Source organism: Aulonocara sp. 'chitande type north' Nkhata Bay, linkage group LG8 (genome assembly GCF_057382095.1).
Source record: "Aulonocara sp. 'chitande type north' Nkhata Bay isolate Kocher_YH1m ecotype deep benthic linkage group LG8, A_spYH_male_GT1.1, whole genome shotgun sequence".
Lineage (NCBI taxonomy): Eukaryota > Metazoa > Chordata > Actinopteri > Cichliformes > Cichlidae > Aulonocara > Aulonocara sp. 'chitande type north' Nkhata Bay.
In genome coordinates, this window is record NC_141351.1 from 3,688,553 (window position 1) to 3,707,929 (window position 19,377).

The 19,377-nt window shown below is 39.3% G+C and overlaps 1 protein-coding gene across 2 annotated transcripts in view; it reads left to right on the plus strand.

The window, feature by feature from the left end:
• Positions 1–19,377, plus strand: part of rab26 (RAB26, member RAS oncogene family) — a 112,723-nt gene continuing 93,346 nt past the window's right edge. For both annotated transcript variants that reach the window (XR_015130686.1, XM_086302826.1), the window contains exons 1-2: positions 1–447; positions 3,834–3,944. Coding sequence is in view for 1 of the 2 variants with exons in the window: in XM_086302826.1 (XP_086158952.1) it covers positions 271–447; positions 3,834–3,944 (288 nt within the window). In the remaining variant the exon portion in view is untranslated. The remainder of the gene's footprint in view (positions 448–3,833; positions 3,945–19,377) is intronic.

Sequence of the window (19,377 nt, forward strand, 5' to 3'; positions counted from 1 at the left end):
TTGTGAGCAGACCTCAGATTTACAGTCATCCAGCTGCACCGCGGAGACAACAGCTGCCTCTATTTAAAGGACAGTTTTTCCGTTTTGTTGTCATTTGCCAATTTAGGCTTTACGCACAGTCATGATTTTGACGCACAGGTGAACTTACCTCACCTCAACGCACCCCGATCAGAACTCAAAAAAGGAGAAAAGAAAAGTGTCCAGTTCACACTCTCCTCCTCCTCGTTTTTCCTTTTTTAATTTCTCGAAGTGGAGCAGGTCGTCAGAGTCATGTCCAGGAAGAAGACAGCGAAAGGCAAAGGCAGCTCCAAGAGCCCCAAGGCATCTCCGAGCAGCGGGAGGACGGGGAAAGGTTTGACCGCAGCTGCTGCTCCGTCCTCCGGGCTGGTCTATCCCAGCAGACCATCCATCAGCAACAGCGGAGAGTTTTATGACATCGCCTTCAAGGTGAGCACAAGCTTAGCGTAGGGTATTCGTCTTATAGAGACTTTACCTGAGAAGTGAAGCGAATTAGCATCAGCCAATTTTAAAAAGTCCCTCTTTAAAGGAAAAAAGTGTCTTATGTTCTTAGTTAAAAGTGTGCTTGTGTCCAGTAGAATGCATGACTCTACAGACAAATCACAGTGAATGTCTGCAGACATGAATCTAAAGATGATTAAAGATGATTCATTTGCCCTGAAAAGCAGGCTTTTTCTTAAAATAGTGGGCTTTCTACTTTGTTTCTACTTTTGTAGTTTTCAGGCATGGCTGTGTATGGAAGTTAGTTTCGGCCAAGAAATATAATTTCCTATTGTGTTCATTTTTATTTCAGAATTTTCTTTTAGTTTAGTTTCTCTGAGTTATCATCTCATCTCGTTTGACTGCTGGATAGTAGCTCTATATACATCATACACCTTGTCATCTATGTTTCAACAGGCTTCTTAAGCCACTCAAGGTGCTTTAAAGCAGAAAAACATACGTAACATATGCAAAAACTGTGTGCTGTGTGTTTATGCAAGAAAACAAATGTTGTTTTCAGTGTCGTGTTTTTGACAGTTTTTCCTCCTGTGCTTGAGATTTCCTCATGTTTACCTTCCAAACTGCTCGCACATGCATGAAATGCTGCTTAGTGCATCCGGTGTCTCCTTTCAAGCACTGAACTTTAGAAACATTAAGTGTTGCTGCACACATGTTGTCCGGTGCAATAACATGGAAGAGCTGATGATGATGGAGAGAGGTTTCTATTATTAATGAGATAAATTAACTGCAGTGGAGGAGAGCAGCGGCGCTTTTTGTTTAACAGGAGTGGAGCTGACAGAATAAGTGCTACTGCCATCTCATGGTAAAGCTCAGGTTTGATATGTCCTGATAGCTGTGTCAGGAGGCAGATGCCATCAGGGATGAAGGACTGTTTTAGTTTCCCTTACAAAAAATGTAAACCCCCCCCCCCCCAAAAAAAACAAAACACCATCTTGGTGTTTTGAAACCAGATGTGAGGAGTGAAAAGGTGGATGTGATTGACTGGTGCTCATAGGAGGTGATTGTCAGTCACATGATACGGCATACTTTGCTTTAATGTCGTTCATGAACACTTATGGGCACACAAATTGACAAAACTAACATTAAGTTTCACTTGTTATAAGTAGAAACAAGCAGATGAGCTTATAAACTTATCAGGAAACTCTTTACTGACGTCAGGAAACTCTTTTGCCATACACACTTCCGTGCACCCAGATGTTTTTTTGCAGGGTGTCGCCCACTGCTGGCTGTTAAAAAAATGCAGCTTTTGCATCCCTTCCTTCTTCCCTTTTCGCAAGCTACATCTACGCTGTGTGTGTGTGTGTGTGTGTGTGTGTGTGTGTGTGTGTGTAGCCCACTTTATGTGTCTAAAAGAATATTTTTGAGTTATAGCTTATAAAAGAAAGACATTTTTTCATCATTTAAAAATCTAAATATCTTTTCTGTTTTACTATACTATATGCAATTCTAAATACACGGTTGTGCAAAAGTCTTGAGCCACTCGTCATTTGTTTATATTTTGGTAGGAAAATGGGAAATAGGTGCAGTAGTTTATTGAAATGTGCAAACTTAACACTTAAATAAATAAATGTAAATAAATGTAAGCCTGAAAGTCAATATTTCCATGACTGTTAGTGTTCCATTGTGTTTTTCTACTTTTAGTGTATTGACAGTGTACTTGGCATTACTGCTATGCTGAAAAATGAAGCATTTTCCAATTAGTAGGTCTTGCATGGTGGATCAGTATCAGACAGTACTTTTATCTGCATTTGTAATTCCATCAGTTTTGACAAGATTTCCAACACCACTGGCTGAGCCTCCATCATGTTTTAGTGGCTGTACTCACTTTTTTACCTCTCCTCTGACCTCCTCCATGCACTTTGATGACTTATTTTGTCAAACTGTCCTCAGAATGCATGGGGATGGTCAGAGGAGATCCTTCCATCTCTCTATAAGACTTACTGTAACCGATTTTCAGTCCAATTTTGTGTGTAATTTCACATAACCCAGCCTTTTCTTCCTGTTTCCCAGATACTGTTCAGCTACTGTAGGGTTTTAGGTGTTTTGGTTCTTCTTTTGTCCTCCACCCATTCAGCCAAGATATACTAAGATACACTTTCAGTTCTTTGGCAATCCTCTTGTTGGTGCTAAAATACTATTTGATATCTGTCAATCTGTGTTATCTTTAACATTTTCTATGGATTCAGCTAAAGACATTGAAATCAATTATGTGTTTTTTTGACAATTGGTTCTTTGCTTAATTATGTCTGTTATGTGTACACATAACACTGGTTCATCCCTTGAGTTAGGTACCTTTTTATGCATGAATGATTCATAGGTATATGTCAAGTGGCTTAACTTAAAAAAATATTAATCATATGGTATAAGACTGGAGTGAAGGTGAGTGAAAAAACAGCAAATGTTTAAAGAAAAGCTTGAAAAGCCATCAGAAAACTAGAGAACTATTACTAAAAACCTATTTTGCAAATCACAAGAACGTCTGGAGTCTTGGAAGCAAGTACTACGTGTGACAATCTGGAAGAGCCAGATCTGGATACTCACAAACATTTAATGTTTTTTACTTTTGTCAAAGCTCTAGATCTCCATCGCAAAATTTGACTTGGTGGTTTTTACATACTTTAGCTAACAGAAAGACAAAAAAAGACAAACTGCAATGATTCATAAATATGTATCTTGATGCTATACTTGTCGTTAAACCCCTTGAATTAGTCTGTAGTACAATCATATCTTGACTGTTTGAAGTAAATCTCTCTGTACCTCTGTCTTGGCTCTTGACTTGGCTGAGGAATAATCAATAATGACACAGCATTGACACAGAACATACATAATTGAAAGTATGAAATGGAGATGAAAAAGACTAATGATATTCTACATTGGGCATATGCAAATCTAAATTCTCATTATGTGGGTGGCAGCTGGTATTAATAATGCACCCTGATTAGCAACTGTTCCCATGGTAGACTGACCAAAATCACAGCTCCACTTTGACTTTATGTGGTACTCCCACTTGTAACAGTTCAGTGTACCAAATGTCACCTCTGAACACGACAAATCAAACTTAAATGAACACCAATATCAGAGTAGACCACTGAATTAGAGAAAAAATGTATATATATTTATATATAATGTGATATGTAAAACATAATAAAATAAGCAGTTTTATGTCCATTGGTCTGTACATGCTGCTTTTTCCCAGTGTAGTGTATTTGTTTATGTATTTTTTTATATACCTTAAACATCTTCACACACACGCACTCACACGCGCGCAAGATTTAAAATTTTATGAACCAATACATTGTCACCTTCTGTCTCAGGTGATGCTCGTGGGGGACTCAGGCGTGGGAAAGACTTGTCTGCTGGTTCGCTTCAAAGATGGAGCCTTTTTGGCTGGGAGCTTCATCTCCACCGTGGGCATTGATTTCAGGGTAAGCATTAGCATATAGGCTACATTGTGTCTGCCCGTTGACGTCATTGCTTCTTCAGCCAAATGTACGCTTTGTCAAGTTACTGAGAAATTTTAAATTCTATCCAGCTGTGGCTGATGCTTCCATCCGAAGGAAATCTCTTCCCACCAATTTTCAAACTTAGTCTGTCTCTGAGAATTGTAGCTGTTTGCAGTGTGAGTTGTGCCAGAGATTTTTTTTATGGAGGACATATGGTTCCGAATCTTTGGGACATTTTTGAAATGCTAGAGATGTTCGCTGCCTCCAAAAAGTCGATCAGCAGTCGAAACAGGAAACATATTAGTGGAATTGTTTTGCACTAACACATGTATGGTAAAGGTTTACAGCTGTATCAGAAGTATAAAATATGATATAATGATTCATGTTAAATATCTTTAACATGAATCATCTTAAGTGCCAAAATTTGGGAAATAGCTAGTGTAGCCAAAGGCAAATAGCCTAGCAGCTAGCAATCTATTTGCAGCCAAGTGACAACAGTGTATTATAATGCGAGGAGAAACAGCAGGTCTACGTTGTAATTTTAGTTTGTTTGAACAGATAAATATTTAAAATCAAGTCAATGTGAAAATGTTGAAAATTCAGGGTACTGTAAACGGTGTAGGTGTCGGGGATACTACAGAAATGTCTTAAAAATCCTGAAATGAATGTTCTGCCCACAACCACCACAAAAGCCAGGCTAGCATAGCAATTGCTCATAACAGGACCTCCTAAAGTTGTGTGTAGCTGTGTAGCATATTGGGTTTTTTGAGGGTTTTTTTGTGTGGTATTGTGACATTCCTAAATAATATATTTATAAATAAAATATCATAACACAGATGTGGTGAGCTAGAGTTTATCATGATCCATAGAATGGAGATTCTTAGACCTATGTTTACTAGATTTTTCCTTTATACAAGCACTACTGAGATTTTACATTGAATATTAATAAAGAGGGAGGCTTACACAAAGCATGATAACAATGAGAAAGGCTACATTTCCTCATAATGTTAATTAATAACACCTTTATTAAAGTTTTCAATATCTGGCAAATAATATTTTGACAGCTTTAACACCAAGTTTACACTTGGTGTTAAAGTCTTTATTAAATCTTTATCAAATATAAATATTTAAATATTTAATAAAGATTTTCTGTCAAAAATTGTAGGTTTAAATCAGGACTGGAGGAAACTTTATAACTGCTTTCACACTTTCAGTAGTGCTCTCCTTGACGATTGAACCGGCCTTCATGTGCAAAATCAGTACCTCTTAAATTCTTCGCTTGGGAAGTGCACTGATTTTCAAGGACAGCAGCAGCAAGCGGGAGAGATTGAGAGCATATTATTGTCTGACTGCGAGTGAGTAGCAGCCGCTAGAAAAAAGGGTTCAGCTATAATGACTAGCCTTTAAAAGTTTAAACCCTCTCTGTCCCCTAGGCGACACAATCCATTTAAACTGAATGGAACAAGATGAAAAAGTTTTAGTTAAACTAAGTTAATTTATTGATGGGTTATTTGCCCAATTTTTGCCCGTCGTGCCCTGGGGGAAATTACATAGGAGGCTTACATATAAAAAAGGAAAGAAAGAAAAAAATGGTCACACTTGAAGTGCCACAACTTGGGACTAGAAACAGTTATAGTAGAGGGTGTTTAATGGTAGAAAGTAGGAAAGCAGTGTTAATGCAGCATACCAGGGCATCTTTTGTTGTATATTCTTGGATACCACACAGGGGAAGCATTCTGTGTTGTCATTTTAGAGAACCATGCTGCTTATTGAGCATTCAACATATCAGTTGCTGTTTTACCAGGGCAGCCAGGGTCTCATGATACATATAAAAGAAGTAAAGGTATGATGTCGCAAGCAAAGGCTGCAAACTGTGAATTGGAACTGTGCTGAACACAACATTAGAGAGCACAACGCTGTTTCAGACTCAAGAAAAACAGAACAGCAAAAGAGGTAAAAATAGATAAAAGTGCTTTGTCTCCAGTCATTGGCCACAAAGACTGTGTAACAGAAAAAAGTGGTCATTATTACTTTGCAAGCAGACTATAGAGCTAAAAAAAAAACCCTAAACTTTTACAGATTCTGGATCAAAAAACTCCTGTTATCCCAACCGAGCTTTGGCTGTTAGCGTGCTCTGTGTGTTTGTCCCCTCATTATCACTTCTATGACACGAAACCATCTTTCCTGGCAATTACAGTACAGGGGACAGTGTGAGCTGATTATTATGAAAAATACTATTTGTTATTTCAAAGATACATATTTAAGAGTTTATATATGAAGCGCCTTGAGGCGACTTTTGTTGTGATTTGGCGCTATATAAATAAAATTGAATTGAATTGAATTGAATATATATACTTTACCTAAGTCTTTTTAGCATTTATAGAGATCCAGATGGATCTCATTAGCATTTATTTACTCATATACTGTAGGCAAAACAAGAACCATGAACCTGGAACATAGACAACATAACAGTAGCCATTGTGATGTCACTTGTTTTGGACTATATTTTGAAGCTTCAACATTTTTCTTGGGCTTTTTTGGAGCCAGAAGTGAAAACATTTATGCTAAGTTGACGTGTTAAGGGATCAGTTAATGCTAACTAGCTTGGCTAGCAAGCTAATAAAACACTAGTATCTCGTTCATAAACCAAACATCTTGTGCGGTCTGTACCATGTAGCAAGCTTTAGCATCAGTCAGATTATCAATCTAAATGGTTTTAGAGCAGGTAAAAGGCGCACGCATACAGAATAGGTCCAATTTAATGAGTCCAGTTAGCAGAGGTGAGGCATAGCAGGCCTAGCCTCCACTGTCTGTATCGTAAATCTGTTAATCAAAGTGAAGTCCAGTATCCAGGTGGATGAGTTCACCCAACTCAGAGTTGTTCTGAAGGGGGAAGTATCCTGTGAAGCTAAATGCAATTCATACCATGGGCTTTGAAAGTCTACGGGTATTTAATCACTTTTAGAGCCAGCTTCAAGTGGTACTTAGACGTGATGTAGTTTTTGGTACTTGTGCTTAAGACCTTTACACACTGAGCGTGATTCTGATGCAGATGCAGTTTTGTCAGGTAACATAGATGGCCTGTATTTGTATAGCGCTTTACTAGTCCCTAAGGACCCCAAAGCGCTTTACACAACCAGTCATCCACCCGTTCACACATACATTCACACACTATAGACACACCAATAACATTGAAAAATTCATCCTAAAAAACACATGGAAAAGTCAACTTCAAGCAAAGACGAGCTGGACCTGATGAAAGAAATGGAGATTTCGAGTTCATCCAGTTCTTACAAGAAGGCAGTAGGACAGCAAATTTCATGATATGATCTGAGCATTCAAGCTGTATCACAATAACTCATACACGTTGGTGGCCAGCCATTAAGGGGCAAACTGATTATCGGTTTCTAGCCCAACAGCACTTTGGCATACGGAGGGGATCAAACACCCACACCTGCTTTTAGTGTACAATTTTTCCTATCACCTGATATGAGTCAGATTTCTCCCCTGACACAACAGAAAGAACCACACTTTCAAAAATAAAAATAAAAAATTAGAGCGATTTCTTTAACCTTTTTAAATGCCTGTTTTACTTTTTGACAAAGGTGATAACTAAAAACCTTGCTCTAATGTTCAAGGTCTATAACTCACAAGCACTCCCACACATGCTGACATTACCGTTTACTCCTCATTAGTGCGTCTGCTCAGACGCTCATCTCTTCAGTCTCTGCCTCTGTATATATGTTTTTGAAGTCTTGAGCACTTTGTGACAGATTTCAGTTATTATTAGGAGCCTGAATATCTGGGCTAGACACTGAAAGAAGCACTCCTTTGACGGTCTTTTGAAATGCGCTCGTTTCGTCAGGCTACTTATATGGGATCATACGCTCATTAGACCTTAAAATAATCCATGTGTGATTAACACTTTAGTGTGACTGCTTTTGTAAATGTACAGTTTTATCATCAGGATGAACGTTTTAAACAGCAGAACCTACATTAAGTCTCTCTTTAGTAAGAAAATTTACTTTAAATTGATCAGAAACGTGGTCTGATTCCCTGTATGTTAGCTAGCCCTAGCTAAAAATGACCTTCGGAAGGTGTGTGTTGCTTCTCATTGAGTGTGTTGCTTCTTCTAAGAATATATCTACCTACATTAGTAGAGTTCATTTCCCTTTCAAAAGAAAATTGCAGGCACTTGCCATTAACATTTTGTCTTTACTTAACCCCTCTGCTGTAGATAATGTTATCAGCTTGTGCTGAACAGTAAATGATGGGCGCCGGAGCTTATCTGCAAGGACGCCTGGGTAATTTGGGTGTCTTTGTTCTCATAACTTCCCTGGTACCAGAGGGTAGTATCCTTAGAGCTCAGTGAAAATCTTTAATTGGCACTGTCAGTGATATTTGAGGATAAGTAATTAATATTTAGCTGCTTGCAGCCGACACAGTGCCGCACAGGTCACCTCGACTCTCACCCCACGCTTAATTAAAATGAATATTTTAAGTTAAATTGCTCATACTGGTAAGTTACTTGGGTGAGTTTTTAAAGATCTGTTAGATGTGAGGCAATAACAGATTTTATGAGCAGGTTAACAAAAACTTATCTCCTTTTTTCTTTTTTTTTTTTAATTTGTTGAAGTGTAAATATGATGTCAGAGTTGCCAGTTGTGCAGCCTGTGTGTCCATGCACCCATTAGGGCAGAAGCACTGAAACTGAAGTGCTGTAAATGTGCTGTCGTAAAGTTTAAAATGTGATATATTCCAGCACTGAGTGCGGCTGTGAGTGTTAGAAACCGGCACTATCGGCTCTGTCAGGAATGTGCAGCAATGTGACCTTTTTACATTTAAGATAATGAGGAATATGTCTCAGCACTGAGCAGGGGAAAAAAGTTTTTGGTACTTCTGCCTGCTTTTTTCTCTCCATCTATTTATATTTCACTTGACAGGAAGAAGTGATGAGTCAGAAATCAAACTTCAAATGCTGCTCGACCTCTCTCCTGTTCTATTTTTATTTGTTGTCTTTTCCTGGGAGAGGTTTGTTAGAATTTCTGACGAGATTTACCTATTCCATGGTGGAGGAATGGCAGATCGTATTCCCGTTTCTCTTCCCTGCTGTCGATGATACATGTGTGTGTGTGTGTGTGTCTGCATTTAATTATTTGTGTTTTCTCTTATTACCATAATGTGGTTTTCTGTCCCTTTCTCCACCCATTCACACAGCTTTAAATGCTGCACAGCACCAGGCTGGCTAATCATTAAACACAATGCTGCACAGTTCACATCGACACATGTGGTTTGTGTGTGTTTGTTGCTCCTTCCAGGCCACACACACACACACTAACAGTCAGAGCATGACACGCTGTTGACCACCTCACTGTATTTTCTTTTTGAACTAACTGCCATGTGACATGTTTTGCTTATGTCATTGTATGTGGGAATACAAATGTCTAGACAGGAGGGACAGCTGATCCAGAATCAGTTGCAAGGCTCTTATCTTAAAGACTCGTAGTCCTGTGTCACTCAAATGGAGCACTGCTCCCAGACTTTTAAGATTATGCTTCAAACTTTCCTTTTCTTTTTTTTTAAAGGCATATCTTTAACCCTATCTTAGTTATTTTGCAATAGGCCTAGACTACTGGGGGCTTCCCATGATGCACTGGTTCTTCTTAACTCACCTTTTTGCACTCTCTTTGTGCTTATACACCACTCTACATATAATCATCTTGGTCTCTACCTGTTTGTTTTTTGTCCCGTCTCCTTTCCCTCAACCCCAATCAGTCGAGGCAGACGGCCGCCCCTCCCTGAGCCTGCGTCTGCTGGCGGCTTCTTCCTGTTAAAAGGGTTTTTTTCCTGCCCACTGTCGCCAACTGCTTACTCGTAGGATGCCGTGTGATTGTTGGGGTTTTCTCTGTGTTATTGTTCGATCTTTACCTTTCAATATTAAGTGCCTTGAGGTGACTGGTGGTGTAAAGCAGCGGTCCCCAACCTTTTTGGCACCACGGACCGTTTTATGTCCAACAATATTTTCACAGACCGGCCTGTAAGGTGCCACGGATAGATACAACAAAAAAACAAAAAAAACAGTACTGGTACCTAAAAAAAGAAGATTTATTCAAAACACACGGGAAAATGAGTTAATGATAAAAACGATTAAAAAAAACTATAAATTTCACACCCGAGCCTCAACTCTCGTGGCCCGGTACCAAACGACTCACATAGCGGTACCGGTCCGTGGCCCGGGGGTTGGGGACTGCTGGTATAAAGTGCTGATGTAACTAAATCGAGTGTTAATCTAACTCACAGTTGGTGCCATATTGCAACCCACCACTACCCTTGTCCCTCCTTTCATCCTCTATCTGACTAAATAAGTGCTATATCTGTAGTCGCTGATGCGTGTTCCATGGTGTGCTGGTGTCTTGCATGGTAGAGCAGCGAGGTGTACTCGCCCCAATTTATGCACTCCACGTATTCGCATGGAAGAGCAGGGAGGTCCCAGAACAAAGCTATGCTGCAAAATATAAATGAATGCAGATGGAAATAACAATCATCCTTTGACTATTATGGTCTTGACTGAGCTTCAGAGTTTGACTTTTGCATAATCATCACGTCTTAAATATCTGAACTTTACATTTTAAAATATTTCTCTGTAAGCTGATGGGCTGGATTTGATGAAAATTGCTTTGTCACTTTTTGGCACAAAATCAGAAGAGATCACAGATCCTTTTAGTGCACACGGAGCTCAGGATTTTAACATGTATGTCGATGCCCAAAGGTGGAAGAACTGAAAACACACAGGAGAAATAATAGCCACAGTGTTTATCCCCCTTGGTAATGACTAACTAGAAAATAAATTACTGTGTAAGATGGAAGCAATAAGGGTGCAGCAAATACTGAAAGTGGCTTTTGAGAAGTCTCAGACCTGCAAGTCAGACTCTATTCTGCACATTCTAAACATGATTGCATGCTCCAGAAATGTACCTCTTCTCTGGTAAATTACTCACTGAAAGAGAAGTCACTTCCTATTGTGTTTTACTTTGTGAGCTCCAAGGTTAGATTTGGAGAAAAAAAGCTGCAGGACTGATTTATGGTGCAGAACTGGAACACACTGTTTCTCTTCTAGGGCAAATTAAACTAGCTCCTTAGAAATGTGTCGTGATCGATACAAAATCACATCAAAATCCGTTATCCTCTTGACCAAAGACAGAGAGGTTGTACTTTGCATCAGAGAAAACACCTCAGTTAATTGTTTTTCACATTTCGGCTAAATTCGTCACCTAAAATGTTTTTAGGGGAGGAAAAGTGAGGCATTAAAATCCATCTACTTTGGAGACTTATAGCTTTCTGGGCCACATGTTTTGATCTGGACCCATGTTGAAGTTCACTTGGTAGAACATCTTTGGGATTGGGATTGGACACCAGTTAATGTGGATCATCAAAGTAAAAATATCATGTCACTTATACTTAAAATACCAGTGTCCCCAAACTGCTCTTTGGAAAGGTTTTCTTAAAGAAATTTGACAGAGTTCAGGTTGTATGCTTTTATTTGTTGACTGTATTAAAATTAGCTTGTTCGTTCTGATCAAACTCCCAGGGCTAAAATTTGATGAGGTTGCTGGTGGTGGAAGATGAAGAGGGGAAGAAAACACTTCAGCAGCAGTATATGTCTGACTGAATGACTGGATTTGACTGGATTTGTGAATGGATGCTACTGTATGGGCTCGTCAAACTGCAGGCGGAGCAAAAATATGTGGCACTGAAGTCAGCCTGTACTCTGCATTTTACTATGTGGCTAAAAAAGCAATCTTGGTTTGTTTAAATCACAAATGTGAATGAAAGCGCTCAAACAAACAAAAGCTTACATCCTATGAATCTGTGGCGAAGGCAGATGGTGAATTTTTGAGAAGAACTAACACAAAATTGTTTACTCTTTAGTAAAGACGAAGCTCTTGATAGGCAGCTCTGGTAATAATCAGAAAATGTCACATTTCTTCATAACATTCCCCCTAAACTTTTTCGGAAAAGGCTGAAGATCAAAAAGGTCACAGTTTCAGCAGCGTTCAAGAGTTCTTGTGACGTTTGAGAGGCGCTGTTTTTATCTTCATCATAGCTTTCAGGATGGGTTGTCTGCTAGTTTCAGGAGATTCTCAGCAAACGTTGTTAAGCCTAAATTGTTGCCGTGAATATTAAGCTTGTGAGATTAAGCCTGCTTTACAAGGCTGGGGAGCAACAGTGTTCATGGAAAATGTGTTAATTTTAGACACTGGCAGTATACTGCAGTGAGATAGAAGCTCCTGGCTGTGATCTCAGTAATTCAATATTTCAGTGATCTCAGTTCTTACTAATCAGTATTAGTATTTTTGTCCCTTTCCACAAGTAACTCTGTGTATGTGTATACTTTCTGTACACACATATCTATAGGGTGTTACTACACATAGCACTCCCTGAGCCAGACGTCCATCGAGCCTGGGAGGCTTTTTTGGGGGCGGCTAATCTTAACGGTACCAGTGAACACTGGCAAACTCAACAGATTTCACAGTCTTACGTTTTAATAAACATGTGATATTTCTGCTTCATTTTCTGCTTCGTAATTTCCCGCTGACCGCGCTGGACAATGTTGGTTGTCATGGTAACAATGCACAGGTACACCAAAGGCAATTTTCATTGCAAAAAGCTAGAAGGCAGTCTTCAATATGCATGAAGCCGCAAAGACATCCACAAATTAGGACACACGCTTCTGTCATTTGCTTGGTGTCGTTTTATTGTTTTCTTTCAAGTTGTAGAATGAATCACAGACTTGATCCTTGCAGCCTACCAGTGCATCTATATTACATGTGGTGGGATTTGCCAGTGACCTGATGCACCCAGGATATGCATTATTTATGCTGACGTAAAGGCACTTATAATTTTCAGTTGCGTAACACTGTGTAAGCTGTGGGCTCAGCTGTGGACAGTGAGATGGCTCTGTGAGACAGCGTGGCTGCTATAAAGTGGAGCCTGTATGTATGTGTCCTTTGCAGACTGTAGCTCCTCGTTTTTGCTTTTCAAGCATATAATAAGTAATTATTAATAAAGATGATTAATTTTAAGAAACCAACACAACCAACTACAAACAAACACAAAACCAACAGAGGTAAAAAAGCCCCCCCCCCCCCTTCCCCCCCCTCCTTAATTGGAGAAAGGGAAAATGAAATATTATCTAACTATAGTATCTTAAAACATGTTAATAAATATCTATTCATTTTTATAAATTGTGTTTTTCTGGATAAAACCAAGCAGAACTTTCTTTTGAATGAGTTTTCGCATCACCTTTTCACTGAATCATCTTTCTGCACTGTCGAAGGCAGTGTTCCTTTAGCCCTCATAACCACCATTTGTAATTATTAACAATAATTTAACACAAACTAACAGATAAAACTGTGCACTGCAAACTAGTCTGCATTCAAAGGCATAACAGGAAGCCATGCGTATGAGGTGTAGGGTATGGTAGATTTAAAATCCACAGGTAAAATTAGACTTTAGTAGCACATTAGAATATTTTCACTTTGGTGTGTTTTGGCTAACTTTAAAATCAAACCAAAAATCAAATCAAATTACTTTTATTGTCACATCACATGCAGGTACACTGGTACAGTATATGTGAGTGAAATTCTTGTGTGCGAGCTTCACAAGCAACAGAGGTGTGCAAAAATACAATAACATAAGAACAAGCAAATATAAGAATGGGTAAATCTGGGAGTTATATGAATCAATATATGTACAATATAAAAGTGTATGCGCATTACTGAATGTGTATAGTAAATATGTATATCTGCGTGTGTGTGTGTGTATATATATATATATATATATATATACATATTTTAAAAATTAAATAGAATAGACAATAAAATAAAATATAGAAAGTTTGGCAGTTGGAAATGCGCAAAACAAGTGGCATTTATATACAGTATAGAGTGCATAATGTTGAAGTTCTGGTAAGTGAAGGTGAGGTGTCTATGAAGTGTTCAGCAGTCTGATGGCCTGGTGGAAAAAGCTGTCTCTCAGTCTGCTGGTTCGGGACCGGATGCTGCAGAACCTCCTTCCTGATGGAAGTAGTCTGAACAGTTTATGGCTGGGGTGACTGGAGTCCTTGATGATCCGCTTTCCTCAGGCACCGCTTCCTGTAGATGTCCTGGAGGGAGGGAAGCTCACCTCCAATTATCCGTTCAGAGCACCGCACTACTCTCTGGAGAGCTTTGCAGTTGTAAGCGGTGCTGTTGCCATACCAGGTGGTGATGCATCCAGTGAGGATGCTCTCAATAGCACAGTGATAGAAGGTCCTGAGGATGCGGGGGCTCATGCCGAATCTTTTCAGTCTCCTGAGAAAGAAGAGGCGCTGCTGCGCCTTCTTGACTGTTTTGTTTATGTGTCCTGACCACGTAAGATCCTCAACCAGATGTACACCAAGGAACCGGAAGCTGCTCCCCCTCTCCACAGCAGAGAGAGGGAGCAGCTTCTCCTAAAGTTTATTTCATGACTTTAGGAGAAATCATGAAATAAAAAGCACTACACTAAGGTGATTTGTACTGCTTTCAAATGTAAAAATGGATCAAAATTGACCTAAGCTGTGTGTAAGGGTTAAAAAATGGAAAGGTACAAATTTGGAGGTTCAGATAGTTGCTGATGGAGCGAATCATTTCACCGTCATCGGGTAAAACCATTAAAACGAGCAGATATGGATGATGGTGTTGGTTAAATTGTAATGGTTACAATTTCTTTTCCAGCTTCTTTCTTGGTTAGCATAGTGGCTTGATTTCACTTTGTCTGAACAACACATGTGCTACAGACACATGATAAACATTGAAAATTGCTGTCACCAAAAAGGTTGTCATTCGTAGCCATGAACACAGAATAAGAAGCTTTTTTGTGACTATTTCATGTTTTAGTAGGCTTTACAGCTGCATATGGCATTAATCAGCTGTACCCATTTTATTTTTAGCACTTAAAGCTTTTGAATATTATTTATTTAAGTTTTGTGTTTGAATTATGTACTTAGTACATGTGATGCATTATAGCTCTTAAGGCTATGGCACCAGGCTGTGGGGTGGAAAGTGAAAAGCACAATCATAACATAATCAGAATCATAGCACACCTATGATATCAAAACGTGTCATCATGTGACTCGAAGCATTGATCCACAGTTATCAAAAATTCTGTTCAAAAGCCATCAAACCTTGGAATCGCCCACATTGCAATGATCATTGTCAGAAATCTCCTTTCAGTCTGCAGCACATGGTCTCCTCCTCTCCTGCAGTATCTGCTGAAAATAAGCCATATGTAGATGCACTTCAGTATTCATGAATAAGCAAAATGATGAAACACACTCATGCTAATAAGCTGCCACAGGATAACAACATCAGGAACAGTACAAAGCCACATTTTCTCCACTCTTACATAACCTCAATCATTCCTGCTGTTTTTTTCTTTATTTAAATTCTTTCTGTAGGTTTTCATTTACATTTATGTGGCAGTGTTTTTTTTTTTTAAACCTTGGTAAATAATAAGCTGCAGTGTGAGAATATTTATGTTATTATTACTAGTAAATTGACAAAGGGGACCTGGACACCTTGGGGACAGATATACAATAAAATGAGATGCTTACAGAATCAAATGTATTGGTCTGCTTGTACCTCTTTATTTATTTATTTGCTTTTGCATCAGACAACTCTTCATGTGCTTGTTGAGTTCCCAGGAGACCGTTGTTATGGACCAGTAACCGTGACAACGATGCAATGCGATGAATATGTTGGCACTGCTTCCACCAGATTCAGCTCGTTCGGCTGGCAGATGGCTTTCAGGCTTTTTTTGAGCTTCAGGTTTATCCGAGGTCCTTCTCTGGTGACGGGGGCATGTTGATGTTGTCGCTGTTGATGTTGCAGCCGCTACAACCATAATCTCCATGTGGTGACAAATATACAGATGGGGGTATTAGCATAGTATTCCATCAGGACAGGTTTGCTCAAAAGAAAAACCTCACTTCCCATTCTGACAGTTGACTAATCTCAGACTGGAAGCATTCCAATTCAATCACAGTGCTGCAGTGAAGGCTGCCGAACACTGGAGCAAGTCTGGGTTCAAGTGTCAATCTGTGTGGCACAGGACTGCCCATAGAGAACTGATTTCTTACACTGGGAAGCAAATTATTATCTGCACACATCATGATGGAATTGTTAGCAATTTCAGAGCCACAAGGGACCTATCTTTAGTATTACTGGGAGGTTATATTTTACAACTAAACACAAGTTAAACAAGGTGACTTTGAATCACATGACAAATTTTTAAACAATGTGGGTTTTTTCTTTTTAATAAAACAAAAGTTAGCGAGTAGATTACATTTCCAAAATACTGCCAATGGCCCTGTAATATCAAAAAATGTAAATGACCAAAAACCCTTTGAGGCAGCATGGAAATGAATCACATCCTGATATTCAGCGAGGACATGTTTTATTAGGGATGTAATGATTCTCTACATCTACCATTTGGCTCTTTACTCAGGGGAATGACGGATCACGTGGTCGTAATTGGATCACAAACAATAAATGAACTATAGTATTCAAATTTACTCTTTATGGGATCTTCTTTTTCTTTTTTTTATAGAAATGAAAGCTTTCATCAGTCCAGCTTCTACCAGGAATTAACAATAATCATTACCAAAGACATTTCTCTGGCTATATTTACACACAGACACACATGCTGTTTCCACCAACACAAAATCTGCTCTTAATTTAAAACGGTTAAACAGACCGCTCAGCTAAGCTGTGCGTTTTACCACAAAGCTTGCGGTCAAGGTTTGAGCCGTGGCTAGAGACTGTGGAAATCCCTTCTGTGTTTCAGACGCATTACAGCCTTTTATTGCCGTGTAACAGTGGCAGCTTTATCATAGTAAATAGGTTTTCCTATCACTTAGCATACCACTCTTTTTTTTAAAGAAAGGACTTTTAAAAACAACAACAGAGCTGACCACACAATAACACCAAACCAAACACAAAAGAGTTGTAGAAGAATTAAAAATGCCACATGGGAATAATCACAGATGACCAATCATGGACCTTTACAATGATTGTATGACTAGCTAAAGTTGCCTCTTGATGCTTTCATGCAAACATGGAGTGTAATGGAGCAGATTTGTAATCAGTTGTAATTTCAGTTGTAAATGATTATTATTGATTATGATTATTTTGCTCTGTTTTTGTCCAAATGATCTCATATCTCCTGCTCCACCTGACTGAAATAAAGGTTTCTCTTTGTGAAAACCTAAAGCCGCTCATCGATCGTCCCAGGCACAGTGCAGCGGGAGAGAACTCATTATTTACAAAGGAATACGGCTAACCTGCAGTTTGATTTAAGGGACTTTCTCAAGCCTGTCGGTCTTCTTGCTGGAGGCCCGGGAAAACCAGAATACTGCTCCAACAATTGTGGCATATATGATGAGGTATGGTACTCCCATCTGTCCCTCAGTGCAGTCTGACAGGGCCAGATTGAGGCAATGTGCACAGTGCACGGTTGTAAGGCCAGGAAATGAGTTCTAGTGTCTCTGCTTTTTGTCTCACTTAAGCTTCTCGGCATGATCACTCTGACACTCTCATACATCACACCAGCTCATACCGAAGGATAAGGAAAAGAGACTCACCAGCTGCCATTCGGGATCTGTCACTCACGAAGGAGCTCTTTGCTTTTTTTAATCAAATGCTTTCCACTTTGTCAGGTCTCCAGAAAACTATGTCATCTTCATCTATATTCAGTGAGTAGCCTCATCAACGCTAATCCCCACTCTGGGAATTTTAACCGCTCTGCCACCAGCTGGTCATCCAGAATCTTGAATAACTGGCGATGAAACAGACTTCGGGCAGAAAAGCTATTTTGTTGTCCTGTTTGACAGTAAATATGTAAAGATGTCCCATGTACAGTGATTTAATTGAATGGCTGCAGGATTTACTGTGACAATAAGCACAGTTCAGTCAGTTGCAGTAAGCAAATAAAGAGTTCACAGCTGCTCTGGTGAGGCCACTTTGACTTGAGACATTGATTCATTATTCTCAAGCCTTTGAGAGTCCACTGCAGCTTTCCTCCTACAGACATAAAAGATTACTTCTAAAGCAGCTGCTTTATATTTATTTTTCTCAACTTTTATAAAGTTAAAAGTATTTGCAAAAGTGTGTTCTTCTCTAAGGTGTTTTTGCTCTTCTTCTGCTGACTGTCATCCAACTCATATGCATCTGGTAGTTTGTGCTCAGCTCTCATAATCCAGCAGCTTTTTACAGCGTGGAGGCACAATGCTTTTGGCATAGGTAACATATCATGCCCTCCTCATTATATCTAAGCCAGGTACGTTTTTTCAGACCTCGTGGGTCATAACTGACTCTGTGTCTGGGACTATTTTTAATAATATAAAATTAAAATTGTGTAAACATAAGCTTTGTATTAATACACACTTAATGACTTGGCAACTTAACTCTCTTGCTCCTAGGCCAACTCTGATCCCCTCCTTCATGTTAGAACCTGATAAATTTAAAGCACCTGATCAGTAACACGACTGCCTGTAATAAAATCATCTGCAGCATTTCTCAGCATCACGAGCAACACCACCAACTTCCTTCTACATCGATAATTTTCAGTGGTTTATGTTCTGTTTATAATGTTGTTTTTCTTTGGCAGTGCGACGGCACTGTACCGCTATGTTGGTTTACCAATGAAATGTTGTCGTATATGCAAACGACAGGCACTGACTAAGCACAACCACAGACTGTGTGTTAAAAATGCAGTTGGTGGAAGTCCAGTTGTGAAGCTTGAAGCTGAGTGTTTTGTGCATTTTGATATTGTCAGTTGTTGAACTGACTGGGAGGCCATTTTCCTGTAGACTTCTATGATATCTAACTTCTTTGTGAAGCTAAGCACGTGACTAAAAATGTTCTCAGATGCACAGTGGTGGGAAATCTTGTCAGTATCTAGAAAGTCCTCAAAGTTGAAAGAAGACCCTACTGGCCACGAGAGAGAGATCATCTTAGAAATTCATCCCAGTGCAGGAATAACTACGAGAGTCACACAACGTTTCATTTGCTCGCTGGCTTAGTGGAGCGGCAGCTTCAAAGAGCCTTTAGTTCTTCTGATCATGAAGTCAGAGGAACCACTGGACACTTTGTGTACAAACTCATAAATGAAGATTTTTGGGGGGAAGCTTTAACCATTTCTTACCTAAAAAGCACTTAAACATATTTTAAAACTACATCCTCTTCCTCACATACAAGGTCTTGAAAAATCAGGTCTATCTTAAAGACCTTATAGTACTGTATCATTAGAGCACTTTGCTCTCAGACTGTGAGCTTACATGAAAGTAAAATGGGAGGGAGAGCCTTCAGTTTTCATGGCCCCGCCCCTCCCTGAG